The 25,458-nt window shown below is 49.5% G+C and overlaps 1 protein-coding gene across 3 annotated transcripts in view; it reads left to right on the top strand.

Moving 5' to 3' along the window:
• The window catches only part of Tenm4 (teneurin transmembrane protein 4), a 2,359,892-nt gene that overhangs the window by 2,237,523 nt on the left and 96,911 nt on the right, over window positions 1-25,458 (top strand). For all 3 annotated transcript variants that reach the window (XM_026784248.1, XM_013350155.2, XM_026784249.1), the window contains 3 exons: window positions 373-567; window positions 4,236-4,436; window positions 18,658-18,843. In XM_026784248.1, the coding sequence (XP_026640049.1) occupies window positions 373-567; window positions 4,236-4,436; window positions 18,658-18,843 (582 nt within the window). The remainder of the gene's footprint in view (window positions 1-372; window positions 568-4,235; window positions 4,437-18,657; window positions 18,844-25,458) is intronic.

Here is a 25,458-nt window from a genome sequence, read left to right as displayed (position 1 = left end):
GGTCAGTGGCGTGGCGGTGGCAGGGCACCCAGGAACCCCAGTCTTTTCCGGTGGTAATAAGGAACAGATGCCAGCCTCCAGCCTAATGCTCCTGGCAGCCAGGGTGCTCCAGCTGAATCTCAAGTGGCTGGAAAAACTGGTAAGGCCATTTACAGCAGCTGGCCTTGCCTCACACACCTTGGGTTCCAACTCCAGAGGTGCCCCAGCTGGAACGAAGTAACGCGAGGGACACGGGTGACGGGCACACACGGGTGTGTCCTACCAAGCCACGGAGGTCATCCACCAAGCTGAGGGGAAGAGAGAACGCAGAGCAGCAGCAGCAGGGTGCTGGATCATGGATATTCACCCCGGCTTCTGGTGATGTCTCCGCAGCCTCCTGTCCCGTGCTGTGCAGCGGGAATGGCCAGTACATGAAGGGCAGGTGCCTGTGCCACAGCGGCTGGAAGGGCGCCGAGTGCGACGTGCCCACCAACCAATGCATCGACGTGGCCTGCAGCAGCCACGGCACCTGCATCATGGGCACCTGCATCTGCAACCCCGGCTACAAGGGAGAGAGCTGCGAGGAAGGTGAGCATCACATGGGGGCTGGGCCGCTAAGGGGGAGGCCAGCATCCAATAAGGGGCTGGGCCGCTAAGGGGGAGGCCAGCATCCAATAAGGGGCTGGGCCGCTAAGGAGGAGGCCAGCATCCAATATGGGACAGTTTTCAAAACTCCATGCTTTGAAATCCAATATACCTCTGAGTCCTGGCTCAGTCTCCCCTTCCAATAAAGTGAGGCTCCCTTCCTCAGGAGGCCACCGCGAGGGCCGAGTTAAATAGCCCATATCCAGCACTTAGCCCAGTGGCCGACACCTATTAAAGGCTCCATAAGTGTGGCTGTTATGTCCATAGCATTATTCTGGGAATGACCATGTCTCACTCTTCACTTCCTCTGGGCTCTGAAAATGGATGGACTTTGCCTTTTGCAGCTGATGGTCGATGCACACACTTGCCACCACCCCCTGCCTCCCCCCCCCCCCAGCACCCTGGCTCCTTCCCCAGTGGGAGGGAGAGGATCCTAGGAAGGCGGGAACCCATTTAGGATTTGATGGAAAGCCTTCGTTCGCAACACCATTCCCTCTTAGCGGAGAGAATGTTAACAGGCCTAAAGGAGGAAGCCAGGCGGGATGGATGTCTGGAAGGCATTTCCTGTCTCAGTTACACAGAGCCCTCCAGGGAGTAGTGAGGCCCCACGCAGACCCCTTAGCTTTGGGGACAGAGGTGGGAGTGCAGCCCCGGAACACAGGGGCCGGCCTGGCTTTCCTTACCTGGAGTGTGAACATCTCCCCCTGCTGTCCTGTTCTCTGGATCACGTGAGGCGGAGACCCTGCACAGGAGAGGGGAGTGAGGAGAGATTCCTATTAGAACAGCCCCCCTTCATCCTACCTGAACCCTGCCTATGGCGCATTCCCCCAGACAGAAGGACGCTAAGCAGCGGGCCCCTCCCCAGAGCTGTGGGATATTTTTTCAAGAGTAAAAAACTAATGTACAGAGCTTTGATTTACGTGGTCTGTTCGAAACGAAGCCTTTTTCCTCCCGGTCTCCTTTCTGAAGAGGGCCATCTGGGACTGGTTCCTTTTTATTGTTATTATTTTTTTTCTCTGCTAAAACATGCTTGAGCAACCTCGTGTTTATAATAATGTTTTCGGAGGGTCTACCTCCCCCTCCCTCCTCCTCGGCCTCCTCCCTGGGCTCTGTTGCTAACAGGTCCCCCCCTGTTTATAAAACATCAGCTAACAAGCTTACTCTTTTGCCCCCCTCTTCCTTCTTCTGAAGTTTATAGCCCCCGTATTTTTTAAAGCTTGGAAGGAGCCAGGGGTGGGATGCTTGAAGCAGGGACTAGGGGAGGGGCAGGAGAGAGCAGACATAGATCTTCTGCAGTGAAAAGTGAGACTCCGCACGCTCGGTCCTGAAGGGCATCTAATGGCTCGTATGGTCACTGAAGCATGGAACATTGGTGTTGGGGGGGGGGGGGCTGCACTTGCAGCCTGGCCATGTGGGCATCGTCATTCATTAAGGGGCCAAGCTCCTGCCAAGAATCCTGGCGCTGTGAAAAGGGGGAAGGGGATGAGCTGCAAGCCTTCTAGTTAGCCTACCTCGCAGATACCTCCTCCCTCCTAGGCCTGCTGGTCCTTCCTGCATTACACACAACTCCCTCCCTCCCTCCCGGGAGATAACCCATGGTCACGAGACTGTCCCAGAGTGAGGGAAGAAGACAGCTTTATCTTTTCTTGGAACTGCTGTCACCCCGAGGCCCGGGGAGGGGGCAGATCCAGGTCACTCCAAGCCTCTTTGGCAGAGAATCACTGAAGCAGAGATTACAGACCTAGGTTGAGAATCAGGGCTCAAGGCCAAGGACATTCAATGAGTTCATCAAGTCTAACAAGGGTGCCAAGAACTACCTTTTCCCTGCCATGTGGACCTCTGTGAGCGCCCCCCCCCCACTTCCAGGTCACCTGGAGGCATGAAGTCCAACTGTCTGGACAGGAGGTGACCCCTCACCAGCTCCTCCTGGTCTTTGTTCTGCTGAGATGTGGGATTCCCTTTGCGGCTCCTCGCTCCCTCTGTTTGTGGAAGGACAGATCCGTGACACTAAAACTGTCCTAACCTGCAAGCTAACATTGAATATTTACAGGATCCACAATGAGGACACCCTGGGGGCCCAGAGGTAGGGTCAACCCAAAGCAGGGCCAGGTACTCACAAGACAGGAAAATACCTTCATAGGTCTCTGGATAGGAACCATGGAGTTGTTTCCTGTCAAGTTGGAAAGCTCTCTAGACCGAGGGAATTGCCATAGTAGCCTAATAGGCTGGAATAATCCTTCTGAGGTTCTGGGATCTGAGAACCGTCATGAGAATTTATCACTGTTGTTGTCTTTGTTATTTTTAATTACCCGAACTTGAGCAGGTCACGCTTTAGCCGTTACTAAATGGCGTCTGGAGACCGTGAGAGAAGAGTCATTTGCCTGCATTGGACTTTATTAATGCCCCACATTGTCCTGTTTCTTTCCGTGTTTTGATTTGGTTTCTATTTTTAAAGCACTTCATGTGTTTATGTGGGCATATATGCACAAATGTATTTTTAAACCAGTCTGATTATAAGAGAAAATAGCAAGCGATGTAGACAGGGGAGAGAGAGGCTGAAATGTAAATTCCTTCTGTGCCGCCCTGGAAAAATTAGTTAACAGAAATAACAGATTAAGAAGAGCTACATAAAATGCTTAATATCAAACGTAGCACAGACGAGCATCTAAACGAATGACAGTTTTGGCCACGATCACTACACTGCTTTGAACGGCCCCTGGCCTTCTCATTTGCCTACCATTGAGATTGCCCAATAAAACTCCTTCTAAATCTGAGATGGCTGAAGAGCCTCCTCCAGAAGACTAGGTCCTCAAAACAGATGCCCCAGCATGTGCTCTGTCATAAAGTCTCGGCCTCTTTGTGCCTGCGGCTCTTTTATACCCAGACCATGTTGCCCAGGCATTGGCATGAAATTAGTGCGTTTAAATGTCTGGATTATAGATGAGCCCATAGTTTGTTCAAGCCTCACTACTCAAACTACTGAGGGGATGGAAAAATAACCTCCGTGACGTCACAGTTTATCTAGTCTCTCAGATCCTCCTCATAACTTGTTCCTTAGAGCAACCTGATAGATCCGGATGTTGGTCCTGTCTGTTTTATAGTTAGAAGGCTCAGAGCTTCTGCTCAATGAGGGATCTTATCTTAGTTAAATAAGACAGAAAGCAGTATATGAAGACACCCAGCATCTTCCTGCACAGTCATGGACACATACACCCACACACTCGTGTGCATGTACCATATACATGTACAAACACACACACACACACACACACACACAAGGAAAAGCCTTTCTGGTAGAATTTATGTGTGTTACCTGGCATAAATTATTTATCCCTCTGAGCCTCAGTTTCCCCATTGGGGCCTCCTTGTCTTACGGCAAACATGGTGGGCTCTGGATGCCATGCTGATGTCTATACTTGGCTCACCTCACAAGCCAGAAAACAGAGACTTGTAGCTGCATGTTACAGGTGAGGTCCGCCATTCACGGGAGGCCTGCTCCTTACCATACCTGTAATCTCCCCCAGTGGACAGATGCCTTTAGCAGCATGCCCCTTCCCAGGATCACCCTGCGGTGTCCGTGTTTACTGTACCATCTTCCTCCCATGTCACAGTGGACTGCATGGACCCCACATGTTCCAGCCGGGGTGTCTGCGTGAGAGGCGAATGCCACTGCTCTGTGGGATGGGGAGGCACCAACTGCGAGACGCCCAGGGCCACATGCTTGGACCAGTGCTCAGGCCATGGCACCTTCCTCCCAGACACCGGGCTTTGCAACTGCGACCCAAGCTGGACTGGACATGACTGCTCCATTGGTGAATATTGGGGAAAGGGATTGGCATGGTGGGGGGGTCAGCTGTTACATGGGACCACTCAGCCCCAGTCCGTGGTGTGGCCCTGTTCTCAGGCTCCTAAATCTGAACTCCTCGGGTTGTGGAGTTTTTTTCTTCTTCCCTGCCCTCTAGTCTGAAACCTCTCCTTTCAGTGAGCAAAGAATTCAAAGAGCACATGCTCATCTTGTTCGGCCCTGGGATGTTGAACGGTGCTGCGCTGGGTGCTTTTGTTTAGCTCGGAACAGAATCACGAGAGGATGACTTAACTTAGAGGAGGGGAGAGCTGTCTCACATCACAGTTTCAGAAGGTTAGGTCCAGGGTTGCTGGGGGCACGCCATCACTACGGTAGGAGTATGTGATGGAAGAGGTTCTTCACCACATGATGGCTGGGAAACAGTGCAAGAGACAGGAGGGCGACGGGACATGAGACCCACAGGGCACGCCCACAGCAACAGCATTGGTTGCTTGTCTAGCTGGCTGTGCTAAAATACCTGGCAAGGTATTTAATGGAGGAAGGGTTTATTCTGGACGATAATCCCAGAGGAGCCATTCGATTCTGGTGTGGAAGACAGACGTGGCAGCAGGCGCTCGGCTGGAGGGTCACAGTCTTACCACGGTCAGGAAGCCTGAGCAAGAAGTGGGGGTGGGCTGCATTTCTTCCACCAGAGGCTCTACCTCTTAGAGGTGCCCAAGTGTCCCAAGCAGCACCACCAGCTAGGGACCCAGAATGCAGACGCCTCCCGTCAGCACCACGGTAGTGACCTGCCACCTCCAGCCGCATTCCGCCTCACCAAGTTTCTAGAGCTTCCCCAAGTAGCACCATCAGCTGAGGACAAAGTGTTCAGCAGACGAGCCCGTGAGAAACGTTTCCATCTCAAAGCACAGCAAGTGCCATTTGCCAATGCCGACGGTGGCTCCTGTGATTCGAGATGCATTTTACTGAGACTTGTCTGGGGCCGAGGCCGCAAGGGATCCTAAGAGAGCTCAGGAAATAGGGCTCGGGGGGAGCACCTGCCCCACCATACTGTCCTTTTTGTTTCATCCTTTCCTTCAAATGAAAGATTAACTCGGTGTGGGTTTTAGGATCCTCTGAAATATGCCTGCAATTCCTTTCTGGCTTAGAGCGACACTGGATAGTAATCACCATGGATGAACGGTAGCCAAATGTGTCCATTAGTGGCTATAGCCCCAGGACTCAACGAAGGTCTGACCTACTTGCTACACCTGCTCAGTAAAGATGCATGGGTGGATGGATGCATGGGTGGATGGATGTGTGGATGGATGCATGAGTGGATGGATGCATGGGTGGATGGATGTGCGGATGGATGCATGAATGGATGGATCCATGGATGGATGCATGGGTGGATGGATGCGCAGATGGATGCATGGGTGGATGGATCCGTGGATGGATGCATGAATGGATGGATCCATGGATGGATGCGCAGATGGATGCACAGGTGGGTTGACAAGCACATGGCTGGGGCATCTGGTCATACAAAGGGTAATTCTGTTGGCAAGCTCTTTGTAAACAGTCTCTTATTAGACCCTCCCAGTATGAGGACCAAATGAGAACACGGGTGAACAGCCTCACACAGCACTGACATCAGTCGGTTGTTTCTACATCTTACAGCTCATTCCATCCATACCAAGCCTCCCCTTTCCAATCTACGCCACATTTTAACACACCTACTCTATGATAGGTCCTTTTTTTTAATCAGACAGGATGAGAGATAAGAAAGATAAGTGTGTGCATTCTGGGGAGCAGAGAAGGGAGCACACACACGTGCACACACATACTCACACACACACATGTGCACACACATACACACACACGTGCACACATACTCACACACACGTGCACACACATACTCACACATACACATGTGCACACACATACTCACACACACACACACATGCACACATATACTCACACACACCTCCAATCACTGCCCCAGCACTCCACACTGTTAAAGTGAAACTCCAGTCAGCTCATTATGGTTTGGATTAACAGCTCCGATTGTGACCAAGAGAGATGGCTATGATCTTTGGCAAAAAACAAGACCCACACAGCATCTATGCCTATAGAATAGCTAGAATTACCTTTCCTGCTGAATGGAGAACTGCTGTTCAATGCACAGTCTAAATTGGACTTTCATCCCTGTTTGCAAAGCTCACGTAAAGACATGATTGTGAGCACAGATGTGCCGTCTCAGGAATAACTCTCTTTATATAGCTCTGTTTATTGCAATATAATAAATGGCCCTCTTAAAGCCACGCTGCCTCATACTGTTCATTACGTGGCCGAAAAGCTAATTTACGATGGGTCTATAACCCATGCCTAGCACTGTTAATCTGCAATGAACTTCCACAGCCTGGGAGGAGGCGGGGATGGCTTTGGCTGAGCTTTCTGAGTACACTTCAGTCGGGTCTGAAAACAACGAAGACAAAACCACTAGGAAGGGGGTTAGAGCGATGGCTCAGTGGCCAAACGCTGTGCAAGCATGAAAGCCAATCCCCAGCACCTCTGTAAAGGCCGGGTGCTGCATTGTGTATCTAAAGCTCAGCAATGGGTAGAGAGAGGCATGAAGACAGGTGGACCCCAGGGGCTCTCTAGACAGCCAGTACAGCTCCGGGTTCAGTGAGAAATCTTGTCTCAAAGAATACAGTTTAAAAGTGATCAGGGATAAAGCCGACATTGATCTCTGACTTCTACATGCACTCACACACGTGTGTGTGGCTAGCACACACATGTGATCACCTGCACACACACACACACATACCTACACCATTGAAAAGGACTTTGAATAGATTCATTGATCTCATCCTCCTTGGTCATAGCTGATACCAGGCATGTATGTGGACTCATGTAGAAAGACAGAGGAGAGTCCCATGCTGGAAGGAGTCCCTGACACAGACAGACCTGGATTCGAACCCTGGCTACTTACTAAATATAACTCTAGAGAAGTTCCATCACCCTTTAAGCCAAAATAAATGGAGATCATGGTAGAACCTACCTACTTCTTTGTGGGGACTGTTTAAGATAATGTTAAAAAGGAGCTTAGCATGTAACTTGGCCAATGATATGTGCTCGGTTCATGTTATTGCTAATTATGATTTGGTTAAAATGCCCATCGGAGAAAGTAACAAATATTCAGAAAGACATGAGAGCCCTGTAAAGGCAGATGTTTGTGTCTGTGATAAAATGCCTGGGAGGTAATCAAGAAAGAGTGGAGCTTAAGTTTGGCTCACAGTTTAGGAAGCTCAGTCCATGGCCATTTGGCCTCACTGCGTTTGGATCTGTGCCAAGGCAGCACACTGTGGTTGGAGCAGGATCGGCTATGCCATGGCTGCCAGGAAGTGAAAGAGAGAGACAAAAAGAGGCAGTATCCCATTATTCCCGTCTAAGAAATGCCCTGAGTAAAAGTAATTTATCTGTACTTGGTCTCATCTAGTAAAAAGTCAACCACTTACTGATAGTGCCACAGAATGGGGACTAATCCTTAAACGTACGGCCACTGGGGGCATTCAGGATCCAAAGCATGGTGGTGATTTGAGCGCTGTTTTGCAGCCACGTCTCTGAAGACAAACCAACATGGGGTCAGGGTCTATGTGTTAGTAGTTCCAGCTCAGGGCTGAACATTTGTTAGGTTCTCATGATGATTGCATTGAGTGACTGACCAGGGAATGGTCAAAGTGAGGATGGCAGAGCCCCGAGGAACACACACAAACACACACACACGCACGCAGGCAGGCACGCAGGCACGCACGCGTGCACACGGGGGAGGGGTTTATAGCTGAAGCTCCCTGGGAAAATCCGAGCATCACGAGATGGACATTTTCACTGTCTCGTGACTCCCTTGCCCTCCTAGTCACTCTCCCTTCCCCTCCACCTCCGCTCACTCCACAGAGCTAAAGCCAAGCCCTAGAATCCATTTCTGTCACAGTCCAGACCTCATTCCTCTTGGTTCGGTGCCTTCCCGGACAAGGACAAGGTCCAGCACTGGCTGGCCTCTTCCAGAGCATCTCCCCAGAGAGCAGCTTTCCCATCAAGCGGGTACGCTCCTTGTCTGCGCCCAGCCTCCACCCAAGTGCTTTAGCTGGTTTTTCTTTTGCTCGAGATAGGCAGGGGGAATTTTACCTCTTTGACATGATCCTTAAACTCAGCAAAGCCTGCTTTTCTTCCAGAGTCTACTGGCTTCTAAATCAGTTCAGGCACTCGGACGCTTTCTAGGCACCGACTGCCCCAGGGCCGGGTTCTTTTTGGGTCTTCTTTCCCACTCTCTCCCCAGAGCCTCTCTTCTCCGCCTCATGAATTGGGTCTTCATTCCCACTGCTCAGCAAGCGCTCTCCCATCTTATCTTCTAGAAATGACTTTATTTGAGTGGAGCCTGCCACTGCCTTTTATTCCTCTGGGTTGCTGGCTCACAGAAGCAGCACATGACAGACTCTCGCCTGGAAAATGCTCGCACTGGTACTTTATGATTCTTGTAATTTCATTGCACTTGAGTTTCATGGGATAAAAAGTGGAGATGCATTGGAGATCAAGTGGCAGCATGTGCCATCCGTAAAATCGTGTGGGATTTGGAGCAGGACCAGGCTATATGGTCAAGCCTCAACTTACTCACTAAGAGTGATACTAATACTCACTCTCCTTGCAGGACTGTTTTCCAAATTAGCTTTAGTAAATGTGCATAAGCTATCTACTATGGTGCCTGGCATTCAGTAAGCGCTTAATAAAGGAAGCATGAATACATTTTTTTTTATTATGCATGATTAGGTCTAAATCAGCCCAGCAGTTCTTAACCTCAAACAAATTCAGGGTTAGAGGGGAGTTTATATGGTCCCCACATTAGCATCAGCCTCCTCTCCACCAGGTAGCTCAGTCTCCACAGACAGCATCCGAGAACAGCTCCAGGCCTGAACTCAGCCCATAGCCACACGCATTCCTGTCCCCCTTTCCCACGTCTCTCGTGTGCCGGAAGCCCTGCAATCCACCCAAGCATGACAACCGCTAAGAGCTCTAGGTGGCGTGCGCACCATAGGTTCGGGAGCATGGAGGTTAGAAAGTGATGAACTTGGCTAGGAGATGACCCAGGAAGGTCCTCGCCGAGGAGTCGTGAGAACCATTAGGAGGAAGGGAATGGGAAGGAGGCTTCCGGGTACCCCAGAGAGTAACCACATGTGCTCCAGCAGAGAGCTGTCTGAGAGTCCAGTATATTTGTTCCTCGGTCTCACTAGCGGGGAGCCCCTGGGAGGAGAGGGGAGGCGGCGAAGCTAGGACCCGGGTAGGTGCAACTCTAGGAGCTCATCAAATAAATACCTCACCACCATTTTTGATTAGAGGCCAGGGAAACAGGGCAGTCAGGAAGGTACTTGCACTTAAGCGTGAAGACTCAGTTGCTTTAAGTCACCAGGACACAAAAGGGTGAGTCCGGCAGCCTGCACACGTCAGCTTAGCAACGGAGAGGCAGAGGCAATCAGATCTCTGAGAGTTCAAAGCCAGCCTGGTCTGCAAAGAGAATCCAGGACCATCAGGGCTGTCTTGGGGTGGGGTGGGGATTTCTTTCAATGAGCCTGGACTATTTCCCTTTTAGACTCCACTTCTCCCTTTGTTCTCAGATCTACCTGGTCCAGATTCTTCCTAAATCTGGATGGAAACCTTCCAGATTCAGATTTAGGTTCTCTGGGCTTCCGTTCTCTATCTCTCTTCTTCCTTATAAAAGAAAGAAAAGAAAAAGAAAGAAAATCACAAAGCATATAAAAGAACAAAAATAATTGGATGGGTTAGATGGATAAGAAGCTGAAAAGCTCTGTATTGAATTAAGTCACAACTGACAACACAATGAACTAAATGCTTTTTAAAAAAATAAGCTGAAAGTAGCATCAGTATTAAGAAAAATTAAAGCTCTGAACATAGCCACTGCATTAGCGCTAAATTTTGAAAATGGTAATTCAATTTTATTTACGAGGCAAAATATAATTACATTTAAATTTGAGGGAAGAGAATTTAATTCTTATTAATGACAGAAAGACGGAGCGAGATGCTTTAATGCCAGAAAAATTGTCTGATGTTCATGGATGGGAGAGAAAATTAGATTGGGCGTTGAGCATTCTCCCCTGTTACAAGTCTCATTTGTGTACCCAGAATTGTTCTCTCTCTGAGAAACATTACCTTCTCAGCCCAGAAAGCACAGTGCCGACAGCCAATTAAACATCAAAAGGAAATGATCGGGCCAGGCTATTTCTGTATAGGTATGTTACAAGACGGGAAACTCAAGGTTAGAATTTCACCAGAGGAATAATATCCATTGAGACCTGACATTTCCCATACCCCCTCCCAAAGCCAGTGACAGCCTAAGTATCAAAGTTCAGAATAATAAATATCTAAGAGATTAACGCCAGTGCAGAGGAGGGGAGTGAGGTGGGGGAGGCGGGGAAGAGCCCACCAGTTGGCTGGGAAGGAACCGGGTTCAGGCAGAGCAGCGAGATGGTCAGTTAATCAAAGACTGGAAAATTGAGCCCAGACAGGCACACTGCTAAATACTGCCAGAGTTAAAGGTTGATAAAGCAAAAGCTGGCAGCTTTGTAATTTAGCAGGATTTCCCTCGACAGCCCTGGAACATTTCCTATCAGAACTGGAGCCTTTCAGTATGCAAATAGAAGCCCTCCTGCCACTGGACTTCAGACTGGGGCTTCTGTTTGGATGCTCAGGCTGACACTTTGTAGCAAATCTCCAGTCATCATCCTGAATCAAACTACTGGGACGATAGTTTGTTATTTAAAAGAAGAAGAAAAAAAAAACCCTGCTCTTTGAATGGAAATGTTACATTTTACTGAGCCCCTTCCCATATGGGCTTCATGGTTTATTCAAACAATGACTACAGAAGCCTCTGACATGGCAGATGGGGTGGTTCCCAGGAAACCAGGGTTCAAGGAACTTGGGTGACTAACCCAAAAATACTTTGTGAAAACTAAGATTGAAAACCAGGAGCTTCTCGGGTCAGGGTTCATGTGCAGCTACCAAGGTTTGTGCTACGCTGGCTAGGCAAGGCATCAGGATTGTGTCAATCAATTCACATCACGCCACTGCCAGGGACCGTGTGTCTTAGTTTTGCTTCCTGTTGCTCCTCTGAGTCCCCAGCTCCTTCTCCCTTAACTGGACGTCCACTTTAAGGGGATCTCCTGGTGACAGTCTTCCACCTACAAGCCGCCTTGTGCTTTCCCATTGCTCTTCCTCCCTTTTCAGTTTCTACCCCATCCCAGCATCCTAGGTCTCAAGCTGCCTTTATTCACCACTTCTTCTCTTGTTCCCGTACCTCTCTCTCACACCCGCCTTGCCATCCCCAAGCTCACTCGTCCGCTCGCTGTCTCTGGACAGGCAGCTGCAGCTGTGGAAGGATCTGCCTTCCCGCAGCCAGATCGTACCCTGAGCGCAATGGGCAGCCCCTCCCGTGCCCTCCAGCTGCAGGTCTTCACACACACAGAGCTGCAATGCTCGGTCCACAGAAGGGCTATCTCAGTCTCCACATCTGTTCACCAGCTCTCCATGCAGCCGATATTCTTGTCTCCTTCCTGAGGATTGACGCCCATTGTTCTGGATGGTCCTTCGCACACCCCGGGCCCCATCCATCTCTCTGCCTGTACTCTATGCCCAGCTGAGGAGCTGCCCACAAAGCCCGTCCCTCCAATTACACTTTGGATTCAGTGCCCACCAACTGTTCAGAGGCACCTCAGTGGACTGCCATCTCCTTGTCCCCCTCCTGTCTTCTAACCTCCCTTCCCCCGGCTATTTCTGCTACACAAACATGACGTTTAATAACTGTTTACTCATGGGAGGCGGGAAGAATATAAAGCGCCTTCCTTGGACTTTATATAACTGGTCCCAAGATGTTGGTATTGACACCTCCAATGTCAGCAGTCACGTTAACTCAGCCCATAATCTACTAAACAATTTATACTAAGACAACACCATCAGATTGTATCAGAGGCCTGACCTCAATTGATCGCACAATTGACAGGCAAAGGAAGCAAGGATAGACAGCTAGGTCTTGCATTCTAGCCCACGCTGTTGGCTCAGTTGGGATACATGAGTCGGTCATAGGTGTTGACGGGGGGATACCTATGAGCACCACCTATAACTCTGGAACATGTGGGCACTTGGCTCCCCCCCCCTTGTTTTGACTCACATGCTGGCCAGTGTGACTTGGACTTAACATCTGCCAAGATTTTCAGAGACAAGTAATTAGACAGAGACTGCCACCAGGAAGCATTAGAAACTGTTAAGTCCTCTATCCGAGGACTCCAAATCTCAGTCTCCAAATCTCAGGTCCTAAGCACCATGGAGCATCTTCCTTATTACCCCTCTCAGTGCCCAGTACAGACTTAGGAAGACGTCCCAGAGGTCACACAGGGCAGACCCTGTCTCCACACCCAGGGAATTTCAAAACCATCTTCGCCTCCCCTTCCTTGATGCATGGGAGCGTTCATGCATTTGGGTGGGGTGCCTTCTCTCTTCCCAGTTTGTCCGTCTTTCCGAGTAGATGGTGCTTTATGAGGAAAGTGTGCACGAACCTTTCCCATCAGGGCAAAGATACAGCTTCACCTACCAGATTTTTAATGACTGGGATGTCAAGTAAGTCCCAAGAAACCAACACATAACTGTGATAGTCCCGGGCTTCATCTTGGCTTGTATGGATGGAGACTGTGTTTAATGAGAGAAACACACATGTTTGCACTTTGGGAAATAATCACCAATAACCAACGCCTGCATCTTTTCCTGCCCTTTACACCTGTTCATCGTATGTCCGTTCTTCCCATCCGTGTCACAGGCAGACGACAGGTACAGCTCATGTGGTAGTGTGAAGGAAGATGGGTCTGCAGGTGTATGTACTGAGACATTTAATGGTTACAGAGTTCACGCAGACTGGACATGGGTGTCTAAAGAGCTTATCCCCTGAGAATAGTGAACCTCTGTTTGGATGTGCTTGATGGAAATTTTTGTATAGCATGACCCCGAGATGGGGTTAAGCTCACAGACATGGAACAGACTCCTCCAGCATTTTTTTTTTATGTCTCTCTGTTCGTTCAACCAATCAAGTGAGGAACTGTGGTTGAGAGAGGGTAAAGGACTTTTCCCAAGGGGCCCTGGGAAATTTGGTACTCACATCTGAAAACAAGTCTATCCTATGGTTCCTGTATAAGAAAAGATTTCTCCCAGGCCCTGGGGCCTCCCATACTCAGGCAGAAACCTCTGGTTCTGATCACATGAGAGTTAAGTAGCCTTTGCCAAAAGTTCTCTTACACTAGGTGTGGAGCGGGCATCAGCACTCACACTGATCTCTTGACTTTGCTACACTTGCCAACTTCTTGTTTCCTTTTTATTAAAATAAATACATTAAAAGTACGTATGAAATTGGTTGTGTTCTGACTGTGCCCAGCATAGATTCTATGCCACGGTCTTTACCTTGGGGCACGTCAGTTCATTTGACCCAATAGAGTAGGTTAAATGCTTCTGCTGTGCTGGCATACAACTGCAGGGGACAGGAAAGCAGGCTTTGTCGGGTTTTGATTCTCAAGCCCGCTGTCACTTTAGCACTTAGGAAGCTACCCATGAGAGAACCAACCCTGCCACACTCTTTAAAGTGGCTGATGCCACCCCCACCCCCACTTAGAAAGAAGGAAACCTGAGATTTAGAGAGGAGCTGTGACCCACTTCCCCCGGAGGACGCTTCTGTTATGTAAATGGCAGATGAGCCGCCAAAGCACATTCTAGAGCACTGTCCTGCTTGGTTCTCACCCAGCGTTCTGTGAAGTTTCATCTGCTTTAATGTCAAGGCTGAATCTGAGAAGGAAAAATAAAACAGTTCCTTTTATTTCAAGGGCAAGAATAATAAACCAGAGTATTGGGGGGGCGGGGAATAGGGAATGCAGTCAGTCCGAAGCCAAACGGTAAAGTCTCGAATTTCTCCTCCCATCAGGCGTTGAGGGTCCTTCCACTCGGTCCAACAGGCTTTTCTGTGTTACCATCAGTTAGCACCCCGTAAACATCAAGGTCACCCGGTCTGGGCCCCTCCCATTAAAACGTGCCAGAGCTCACAAGCCAGCTCGTAAAGGGCCTGTGGTGGGGGCGGGGGTGCCCAGTCATCAGGCAGCCCTAGACAATAGGGAAATGTGGCCAGCAAGAAAGTGGCGTGTTTAGATGATGGGACCAAACTCTGCATGCAAAGAACAAGATGCAGGGTCATCCCAGGAACTCTGCCCGAAAGATCCCATGAACACCCAGGGTTAAACTCGGGCAGAACAAAGAAAAACAAAACAATGGGGCCAGAAGTGGGCAGGAGAGGTCTGCTGGACCTTCGAGGAAGAGCTCTCCTGGGTACCCATCTTGCTTATTCTGAGGCTCCATTTAAAGAACTGTCTGCTTTGCCGGACTGCATGGCTCCAAGGATGCCTGCGAGACCTTATCAAGCGTCCGTGGACTCCGTAGCTCTCCGGAGCCACGTCTCTAAGAAGGACAGCAACACGGTGTTCTCATAACGTTGCTGTAAGAATTAGTGAGAAACCGAATATGAAATGTGCTTCGGGAGGTGTAAAACCTGATAGAAGTGTTAAATCAGAAACATCTTCCCCCCACATCACCTCATTTCATCTAATAGCAGGGTAGTGAAGTGAAAGTTATCACCCCCATTGTACAGAGAGGCAAAGTGAGGCTTAATGGGTTGTGTAATACAGTGCATTTTATACAGTCCGTAAGCGACAAAGCCATGGGCGAGTCCCAGGTCTGCCTCCTCCTTAGAGCCATGGCTTTAACCCATGGTAGCTAAACAAAAAGGTATAGGTATTAATAATGGCTGTGTATTAGTACATACGCTATAAGCAAATATATTAACTATTTGGAATGTTCATATATTTAGAATGCATATGTTGACTATTTAGAATCAGTTTGTGTCGTACGTGGACTGTGCTTTTCTGGGACAGAGGTTGGATCTTACTGGCCTGTGCGTTTCTAGCACTAGACACAGCTCGGGCTCAGGGCTCACTAGACATAAATCAGTAGGGACTCCCTGACACCTAGATCAGGCACTATGGCGCCTCGGCAGTGTGGCTCTCCGCATTCCCGTTACACAGAGGAAAGAAGGGACGCTCAGAGCAGCTGAGCAGCTCAGCAGGCTGGCAGTGAGCACTGCCAGGTGAAGCCCACGTCCTCTGTCCATAACTTCTGCTTCTGGAGTTTCGATCAATTGTAGACTGGAAACAAAAACTTCATCTATACTGAGTATAGATTTTTTTTTTCTTGCATCTGTTCCCTAAAGAGTATAGCAAACAACTATAAACCCAGTTGTTTGGCCCTGACAACTCAGTCTAGCGATGATTTAAAGTATGGAGGAGGTTATATGTCCATTAAATGCAAGTGCAGGACAAAGCCTCACTCTCTGCCCTTGGCCCTTCTGCCTCCCTGTGCCTTGCTGCCCCAAACCCCACAGCTTCGGCTGCCAGTCTCCTGGCACACCTCCGAGGACAGAAGCGCTATTTGCTGTTGGCTTCACACCATCAACTCCCACTTGGAAAAAAAGTGCTGGGCAAACCCAAATGAATGCCGGGTTATTCTTCTCTCCCAGGGTGCTCAACCAGCCCCCAGAGTCACCAGGAGGTCGCTGCCCTTTAAGTGTGTATAAACAGAAGGAAGTGTCAGAGATGTGACCCAACCCATGACCCACAGGGGTCTGGGGCCTGAAACTTGTTGCTCTCTGTCCTTGGGCAAGCCCAAGATGTTGTCTGAGGGGGGTGCACCCTGGAGAGCTGCTGGATGTGGGACACCTAGTGCCATGGTTCCATCTTCAGACCCAGAGATGCAGACAGACAGGCTTGCCAGACATTGAGCCAGGCTGAGTGGCACACATGGGAACTCGCCACCCTCAGGCACCTGTCACGTGGGGCATCTCCATCTGTCTGTTATTCAACAAGTATCAGTTCAGGAACAGAGGTGACCAGAGGGTGGAGCCCAAGCCCTGGGCTGCTGCAGATCTGGCTGTGACACGGAGAAGCACCCCAAAGTGTAGTCTGGGGTGGGGAGAAGCAAACGCCTAGCCACAGATGAATTACAGGTGAGAATAGAAGCCAGGACCTTGGGCCAGGCCTTCTACTGTGGTTGTATTGTGTAACATGGAGGATACTGTGGCACAGACTATGTCTTGGAGCCCCAGCGGGACTTTAGACATCTTCAGGTTCCCCCAGAAGTAGATGAGGAAGCTGACACCAAGAGACAGGGACAAAGTGACACCCAGGTCCCGAGATGAGTGACTAAGCAGGCAAGGATCTCACAAGCCTCTCTGAATGCCTAGGGGAAGTGGACTGCCCTGACCTCCATCTTGAGTTCCTCGACCCTCTGTTCTGTCCTGAGCACTCACGAGGGTCTGGAGAAGAGCAGAGGGCTGTTTTGTAGCAAGGCTTCACCTCACAGTCCTTCCAAACCAAAAGCTGTGGCTCGGTGGACCCAAGGGACCTCCTTACATATCGTACAGCTCAGAAGCTCCTGGGCCTGGCACGATCCTGGTGCCTGGCTCCATGTCACAACTGCTTCCACCCTTCTTCAGCAGCTCCCCAGGCCTGGACAGCAGAGAGATGCCATGTGTACTGCATCTAGCCACAGCCTCTATTCTGCGGTGGCAGCTTGGCAAGATAGCTGTGTAGAAACACAACATAAATAGCAGCTCTTATTGTGCTTTTTAAATTTCCCAGCACTTTGTTTATTGTATTCTAGGTTGATGGGGAAAAAAGTCAGAACCGCTGAAATCCAATTTTATTTTCCTTTGTGTGTATGTGTGTGTGTGTGTGTGTGTGAGTGCGTGTACATGTGTGTGTATACGCATGTGTGTGCACATGGGAGTCCCTGCTCTGTCACCCTCTACCCTATGTATTCTTCTGAGGAGAGCATCTCTCCCTAAACCTGAAGCTCACCTGCTGGACCAGGCTGACTGTCTGGGAGACCCCGGGGTTGCAGACTTGTAGCCACGCCCAGCTTCTCTGTGGGTACAGAGGTTACAAACTGATGTTATACCTATGCTGGTGCAGCAAACACTCACTGAGTCACCCCCAGCCCTTGTCCTTCCCTTTTGTCGAAGAACCTAGAATATTAGCAACTTCTTAGCACTGCAGTGCCTCTAGCAAGGGAGAAATGGGTGGAGACAGCTTGACGGAGGTGCCATTTAACCTGGTTGCAAAGAAATTTAAAATTGTTGGGCTTTTCACACACAGGGAAGACTGTTGGGTCATGGGGCACGAGTTGATCAAGTCTAGTCCTCCATCAGAGCCCTAGAGAAGATCACCTGGTGTGTGTGTGTGTGTGTGTGTGTGTGTGTGTGTGTGCGCGCGCGCGGGCACACGCCTGTTCACAAGCTACACAAATTTCCTAAAAAGCAAACCTTTTGGTCTGAGATTTTCAGTAAGCATGAGGCAGCTTCTGCCTTGGAGCCCCAGGGACTTGTGAATTGGGCCCTGTGTGTTTTGCACCCACACAGAGCAGCCTTTGTGAAGGACAAGGCAGCCCCTCTCTGGCCATGAAGTGTCCCCCTCCCCCGCTGTTTACTTTGGACCAGAGAGCTCATTTCACTGGTGCCTGAAGCTGTGGGGAGCATCAAGCCCAAGGACAGAAAATAAACCCAGTTTCGCAGGGCAAACCTAGATCTGGGAGAAGCCTGAAAACAGAAGCATGAACCAGCCACCCCTACCCCTACTCTCTCCCTGTCCCTCCCTTCCTCCCACTCTGTCTGCACTGGAGCAGAGGCTGTAAAGACAATCTTCATGGGGTCCTCGCCAGGCCCACAAGCGCCTCATTTGGTGACAGGGACGCATCCCCACTTTGTCTTCACCCATAGCTGGTTTTTAATTAAATGTGACTTTTTCTCTCGTCTGTTCAGAAGGCCGGTCCCCTTTGGAAGTGGCCAGCACAAAAGCAGAGTGGTGATAGGGAAAAGCAAACAGAGCAGAGCTACACAATCCCCCTATTCTGGTGAAGAAGCCAGTGCTGGTGGGCCTCTGCCAAAGGCCCGTGGAGATTCTACCGAGCCTCTGGAATCCCCACCGCTCACAGAGCCTAACTAGGTGGCCAAGGGTGACCCCTGTTCCCAGCAACAACTGGCTCAATAAGCGTTTGTTCTCTCTCCTCCCACCCCTGCCCCTTTGCCCCTTCTTTCTCGCCCACAGAGATCTGTGCTGCTGACTGCGGTGGCCACGGCGTCTGTGTAGGAGGCGCCTGCCGCTGTGAGGATGGCTGGATGGGGGCCGCATGCGACCAACGGGCCTGCCACCCTCGCTGTGCGGAGCATGGGACCTGCAGGGATGGCAAGTGTGAATGCAGCCCCGGCTGGAACGGCGAACACTGCACCATCGGTATGGCAAAGGTCTCAGGGCATTCTGGTTGCTCTGAAAGACACTTGGGGGCCAGCCTGGGCCTCCACTGCATGGGGATAGAGGCCCAAAGTCCTTTCATCTGACGGCATTATGACTGGCTTCTCCTAGACATCAGCTGGGTTTAAGCGCACCATCTGTCATTTTCCACAGACGTCCTCCCCCAGATGCATTCCCCACGTGGCATCTAGCTGGTTAGCAGGTCTTGCTCTTGAGCCCTTCCCGAGCTAAATGTGGCATTGCTCTTTGCCCAGAGATGAGTCAAGTGGCGGCTATGGGCAAGGGCCACAGCCCCGCTGAATCTCAATTTCCTCACCTATAGGATGGGGAGAATAAAGCAAGCAAAGAGCTTGGCACAAGCTGGCACACGGTGGAGTGCCCCAAACATGTAGCCGTCGTTAGCAGTTTTATCATATGGCTGCACGGCTCCTTGTAGTATCCAAGGCTCCCGAAGAGGCCTCTAATCCTGGCAAAAACTCTTCTCCAGGTCCCTAGGCCACATCTGCATTTCTCTTTCCCCTGCCCCAGGCTTCCATCCTGTCTGCATCTGTCTCCTTTCTCTTCTCTGGGGGCTGCTCAGCACCAGGCCCTGCTGAAGCAGCACTGTCCGCCGCTTTCAAAACAAGCTGAGCACTCCGCCTTTCCTGCTGGCTTTGTTGATTTTAAACACAGCCAGACGTTTCGCTTGGTTTATTATCCTGGAATGAACACTCACCAAAAGCTCTTTATTGGATCGACTGCTTTGTGTACGCGTTTTAACTTCTTCCCTTTCCTCCCTCTCTCTCTCTCTCTCTCTCTCTCTCTCTCTCTCTCTCTCTCTTTTTAAGAAAGGGTTTGTGATCAGATGGTAAGCACATGGCTTTTATAAGGCAGGATTCCAGGTGCGTCTCAGTGCAGAAAGTGACCCCTTGGGTCTCATAGAAATGGCAAGAAAAGCCCTAACTTTTGAGAGACAAAGGGATTTTAAGCAAATTGTGTACCTTGTATCCAGTCTTTCTGTTTTGCTATTACTTCATATCCTCGGTCCTCTGCAACATCCCCAAGTTAATAAACAGCTATGGAACATGTTCTATCTATTAACAATAATGGCTCCTAATTTTTGAGTATTTATGATGTGCCAAGCACTGTGCCTAAGGCTCTAACTGCATTATTTTACACTTCTAACAATGCAAAGAGTTATGGATTATTTTCTCTTTCTCGGGGACCTGGAAGTAAAGGGCGTATAACCTTTGAAAACAAGAATTAGAAGCTTGATTTTTTTTCCCTTCCCAGCTGTTCGCCCTAGGGTCCTTTGCAGCTGGTTCCCAGGTGTCCACCGGGCATCCAGCTCAGGCCCTGCCTAGAACGGGGCCCTGTTTGTCCAGTCAGGCTCGGAGTCCCCCCGACTTTGCCTCACCCCATGCTCCTCATAAATCCCTTCGTATTGGTGACGCGGCTTTCTCTTCCGCACAGCAGACCGTGCCGTCCCATCTCATTGCGAGCTGCTTGACGACGTCTGTAAGGTTATCCCATCTCAGGTCTGTCTTGGAATTCTTAGTGAGCCTGGTCGTCTGAGAGCCTCTGCTTTCCTCTCTCCTTTACTCCGAGGACAGCCTAAACTTTCAGCCTCTTAACCTGGAAGTTCATTCCCATTTCAAGAAAGAATCAGGTTCTAGAGAATGGCTCAGTTGGTAAACTGCTTGCCTTGCCAGCGTTAGGGCCTGAGTTCAAACCCCAGAATCCATGTCGAAGCCAGGTGTGGTGGCTGATGCTCGTAATCCCAGCGCCAGAGTGGTGCCGGCAATAGGATCTCAGTGGCTAACGGGCGTAGCCTAACTGGTGAGCCCTAGGCCAACAAAAGACCCTATCTCAAATAAGGTGGGTGGTGTTCCTTAAGATTTCTATGGCCTCCATGTTGTGCGCAAGCATGAGCACACACACACACTTTTGTTTTTGATTTTTTTTTTGAGATAGACACACACATATACACACACACTTTTGCTTTTGTTTTTGATTTGTTTGGTTTTTGAGATAGATACACATGTGTACACACACACGCATACACACACTTTCGCTTTTGTTTTTGATTTGTTTGGTTTTTGAGATAGATACACATGTGTACACACACACACACTTTTGCTTTTGTTTTATTGAGATAGGGTCTCACTTTGTAGCCTTGGCTATCCTGAAACTTACTATGTGGACCAGGCTGGCTCCCAAAATTCCAGCAATCCACTTGCCTCTGCCTCCCGAGTACAGGGATTAAAAGTGCACCGCCACACTCTGCTCACACATACATTTTAGAAAAAACAAACCATCAGAACCCAAGGAGAACACATTTTCCATCTCTTGCTTATGAAGTTCTGAGTTTGCTTTCCCAAATTCCAAGAGGTAACTGCCCTTTATAAAACAAGACCTCCCGCCCATGCCAAATGACAGCAAGGAGGGAAATTCTCCCCTGGTCTCGCTGCAGAGGATTGGTGTCAGGGCTTGTGGGCAGGCTGGACCACATCTGCCTAGCTATTCATCAGACCAGCTTTCAGAAGATCCCATTTGTTTTGGTGCCAAGAAGCTCTACTGTCCTTTCTACCTCCCCTGCTTGCCCCATTGTTTCCCTTTAAGAACAGCTTCTTCTTTGATTGCAGATGGTTTTTCCTTTTAGATAAGAAATACATCAAGGTAAATATGCATAGCTGAAGAGGAAGGTTGACAGTCATAAATATCAAAAAATAAGAAAAATGCCACAGGACACAGAGGAGGTCACGGGCAAGTCACAGTGGCTCAGATGAAAGGACTTGGGCTCGGGATTCTATTCTCTCGTTGTGTGATGAGCGTTTTCTTTGTCCTTGTGTAATTTCCCTGCATGGCTCCCTTCTGTTTTTGGGTCTCTGCTGTGGCCAGCTGCATCCCTGTGAGAAACCCAGTACCCTCATGCTGAAGTAACACGTCAGTAACCTTGCAGGATAGAAGGGGTTAGGGGTTCAGCTTAGACAATGTTGAGTACTCCCCTCCTTGCTGAAGTGGTAGGAAGGAGAAATCCCCCCTTTTGTATCCCTGTGAGCATCAGTTGTAGGAAAGAGGGTGCCGACGTGAGAGACATGCCAAGCGTTCGATTCTCTCCCGCCATCAGTCCTGAAGCTAGAGCCTACCCTGCAATCCAGCTCTCTCCCAACCAGAGCAGATGCTAGTACCCTTGATGCCGATTCAGAGACCTCCGTGCTGTGGAAGGGATCAGACTCAGGGTCTGTTTATCTAAACATCGCTACCCTCCGCCAACAGGAAGGAATAATGTGTTTGGGCTCTTTCAGCCAAGTCCCCAGCAGAAGAAGTGTTGTCCCTCAGGGACACTTCCCATTGCAGATTGTTATAGTAGACATCACACACCTTCCTTTAGAGATTTGGTTCCCCCACCCTCCCCCTCCCTGGATCTTTCAAGGAAGCTGCTTGTTTTATCTCCAAAGAGGTTGGTTTTCCAAATAAGAGAAAACACGTCAATGGCATCATCTTTAATGGCAATATTGTTTTTACTCTCATGAGAATGCGCCCCATGGAGCCCCTCCCCGTCCCATGCCTTAGGTGAGGAATCACCCTCTCTCGGCACCTAGTGGATGTCTCTGGTGAAATTGCCACAGGAAAATCACATGATTGCCCGGGACAGTTTCTCTCACAACGCTCACAGAATGAGCAGCTGGATGATGTCACTGGTGATGATGGAATTCCAGCCTCTCCTCCACCTCCCATCACCCCCGAAGAATTTCACCTGAAACTGTCCCCCACCAAAGAAAACAATTTTGTTTTGCTCCCTCAATACGAATGCTTTCATTTGCGTATACGGGGCTACGGTTCCTAGTCTCGAAGCGAAGGTAAGATGGATTGACTTGGCTCTGTTCCTCAAGTGTGTGGTTCCATACACAATCATCAGAAGTGCGATTTCAGATGTCTGTTCCAGGAATGTTATGGGTCCCGCCAGTCCAAGACTTGACCTCCAGTTTCTTAAGAAAAGTTGAAAATCATTGTTAAATTTAAGGTGTTTAATTTTTTTCCCCGTCTTTGAAAACACGAACATTTTGGATCAATTCTACGGTGATTATTTTATTCACCTCAGCGCCCCCTCATCTACGAAACCTCAGAACACGTGTGGGAAATGCCAGCTTCTGATTTCACTTATAAAATCCAACCTTGACCCCAAAGCTGTGATGGCAGGAGATGCCAGACATTCAGAATTATTTACTTGAACTTCGGGAGAGCCGTCCAATCACATAAACCCTGACTCTTAAACAAAAGCCTCCTCTGGGAGGAAAGACCAAAATAACACTCTGGTGACGCAATCACCTGAGTGAGCAAAACCAGACTTCCTGATGAAGGGGAATTTTCAAGAAAGCCGCAGAATCTTCTAGAGTACCTTGTCCACTTTCGAATGGTAGCTCTCCGGTTTCACCTCGTAATCAGATTTGTCCTTCCACAAGAGCAAAAAGAGCTCTGAAGCCGCTCAGGCGGTGTCAGCACCCGGGTGATAACCCTATGCTGTTCATTCCCAAAAGCTCTCTCTCACAACAGGGCCCGAGAGCCCACGGGAAAGGGGGAGAGAGGGAAAGAGCAAACAGCGATCCCCCTGGAGATGTCAGAGTCCGAGTCTGACTGCCAGCGTCTCCGGGAGATGTGCACCTATGAAAAGGGTGGGAAACCGGAAGAAAAGAAAGGAGATTTGTGGGGTCATTTCAGGGTAGAAACCACTGACCCCCTCATCTACCAGTCCTGCATTCAAGAGGAAGAAGAACAAGGACCTGTTGGGTCTCAGTAAGAACATCACATTGGTAGTTGGTATCTTCGGGAATGACGATAACCCCCACTCCAGCACCTGCTGTAACGATCTCTACTTCATCTGTCATAGTGTGAGCCAGTGATGCAAGGGTTAATTGTCAACCCCAGATTCTTGGGGAGCGAGAAGGGGAAGCCTCTCACCAGGTTTGAGGCCCCAGTGCTCCTGGGAGCTACTATGATGGAAAACCCTTAGAAACCTCTGTGGGTCCAGGCAAGTGAACAAAAATAAATCTGCATCTTCACACCGGTGGTCCCAGGAATACCAAAGACACCTAAAACACCCCACCTCAGAACCTACTGGAAATGACTGTGCTGCCGGTTTCTCCGTCTTCTCAGTGACAAGGAGATAGGAAGAGCCCAAGAACACCTGTGCGACAAGGAAATAAAGGAAATACCTGCAGCCTGTGGGGGAAGATGCTGCTACCACAGCACCTTCATCTTGGAGCCCTGAGTTGAACGACGCAGAGATCTCACAAACTCCTGAACCCACCTTCCAAACCACAAACTATGGGCTGGCCACCATCGTCTCAAAATACCTTAAAGTCATGGATTTCAAGATGGTGGCGTTTGAGAACATTCCTGTCAAGATGTCCAGTCAGTAACAGTGTGGGCCTCTGCCTTTGTTTAAGGAAACAGCATGGGACTTCAAAACCCCAGATGTCGCTTCCTTTTTCTACAGCCTGAGATAAGGAAGTTTTGTTCCCTTTTCAGAGAACTCTTGGACTTGGCCATGAAGGTGTTCCCAGCCTTTTTAGTCAGTGTGATCTCTGGTGTCACTGTAGCAGAGGAATCCCTCTGTAGACTTAGGGTTTGAAATTTTGAAGGCCCACACTTCCTCCTGAAAACAGCCTGAGCTGCTCCAGTTACTTCTGCTGGCTTCTGTTCCCACCTGTGGTCTGGAGACATTAGCAAGTGTTCTTAAAAGGGATTAAAGTATTTGTTCCGAATAGAGATCTGTCATACTGCAAAGTCCTCGGAAATGAAATGGCATTTGAAGAGAGAGCCCTCTGAAGTCAGCCCTGGCTTTCAGGAGATTAGCCCGTGGAGTGTACCTCACCTTCGGGAGCCACCCTTGTGTCTGGAGACAATCAAGAGGTTTTCTGTTCAGAAAACTCCCTCAAAGCCCGAGTACACAGTGAGGCGATCATGTGGATCCCAGTGAGGGGACCCATCTACCCAAATCCTTGGGAGGGAAGTCACAGCTCATGCCACACGTCCTATGTCACTGAGTCTAGAGTAGTTAGAAGAATGTTGAACCAGGGTCCTCCACAGGAGCTCTGTGTGCCGGAAAGCGAAGAAATCCACCAGGGCCGGGACTTTCTATGCATGTGCCCTTGCTCTCTGGTGGTGAAGCTCCGGGACACCACACAAGGTGATGACTACAAGATCTTAGACTGCCTTGCAAACCGAGATGAATAAACTTTTAGACATCTAAAGAAACAGACGAACCAAGAACAAGCGAAGTTCTCCTCTAGACCAGAGACCTCCTGGCTGTTTTTGAGATGGGCTCTCCCCGTGTTTCATTTTTTTTTTTTCACTTGGGTGGTCCCTATGTTTGCCATCCCATGGCTCCGTGTATTCACTCCTGCTTAAACGCCATTCTCCTTCATAGTCCCCTCTTATGTCCTGCACAGAGCCCACGGCACCTCCAGGGATAAAGGGATGCTTGCAGGCCCTGTTAAACCACCTGCTCCCAGTTTTCCACTTGGCTATGTGGCTTCCTGATGCATATATCATCATGACAGTTACTGCATTGATACATGAACTAAGAACAGTCTCTCATCTACCAGTATTGTG

This window comes from Microtus ochrogaster, chromosome 22, assembly GCF_000317375.1.
Source record: "Microtus ochrogaster isolate Prairie Vole_2 chromosome 22, MicOch1.0, whole genome shotgun sequence".
Lineage (NCBI taxonomy): Eukaryota > Metazoa > Chordata > Mammalia > Rodentia > Cricetidae > Microtus > Microtus ochrogaster.
The sequence above is the reverse complement of the archived record's forward strand: the minus strand, read 5'-3'. Positions and strand labels throughout refer to the sequence as shown.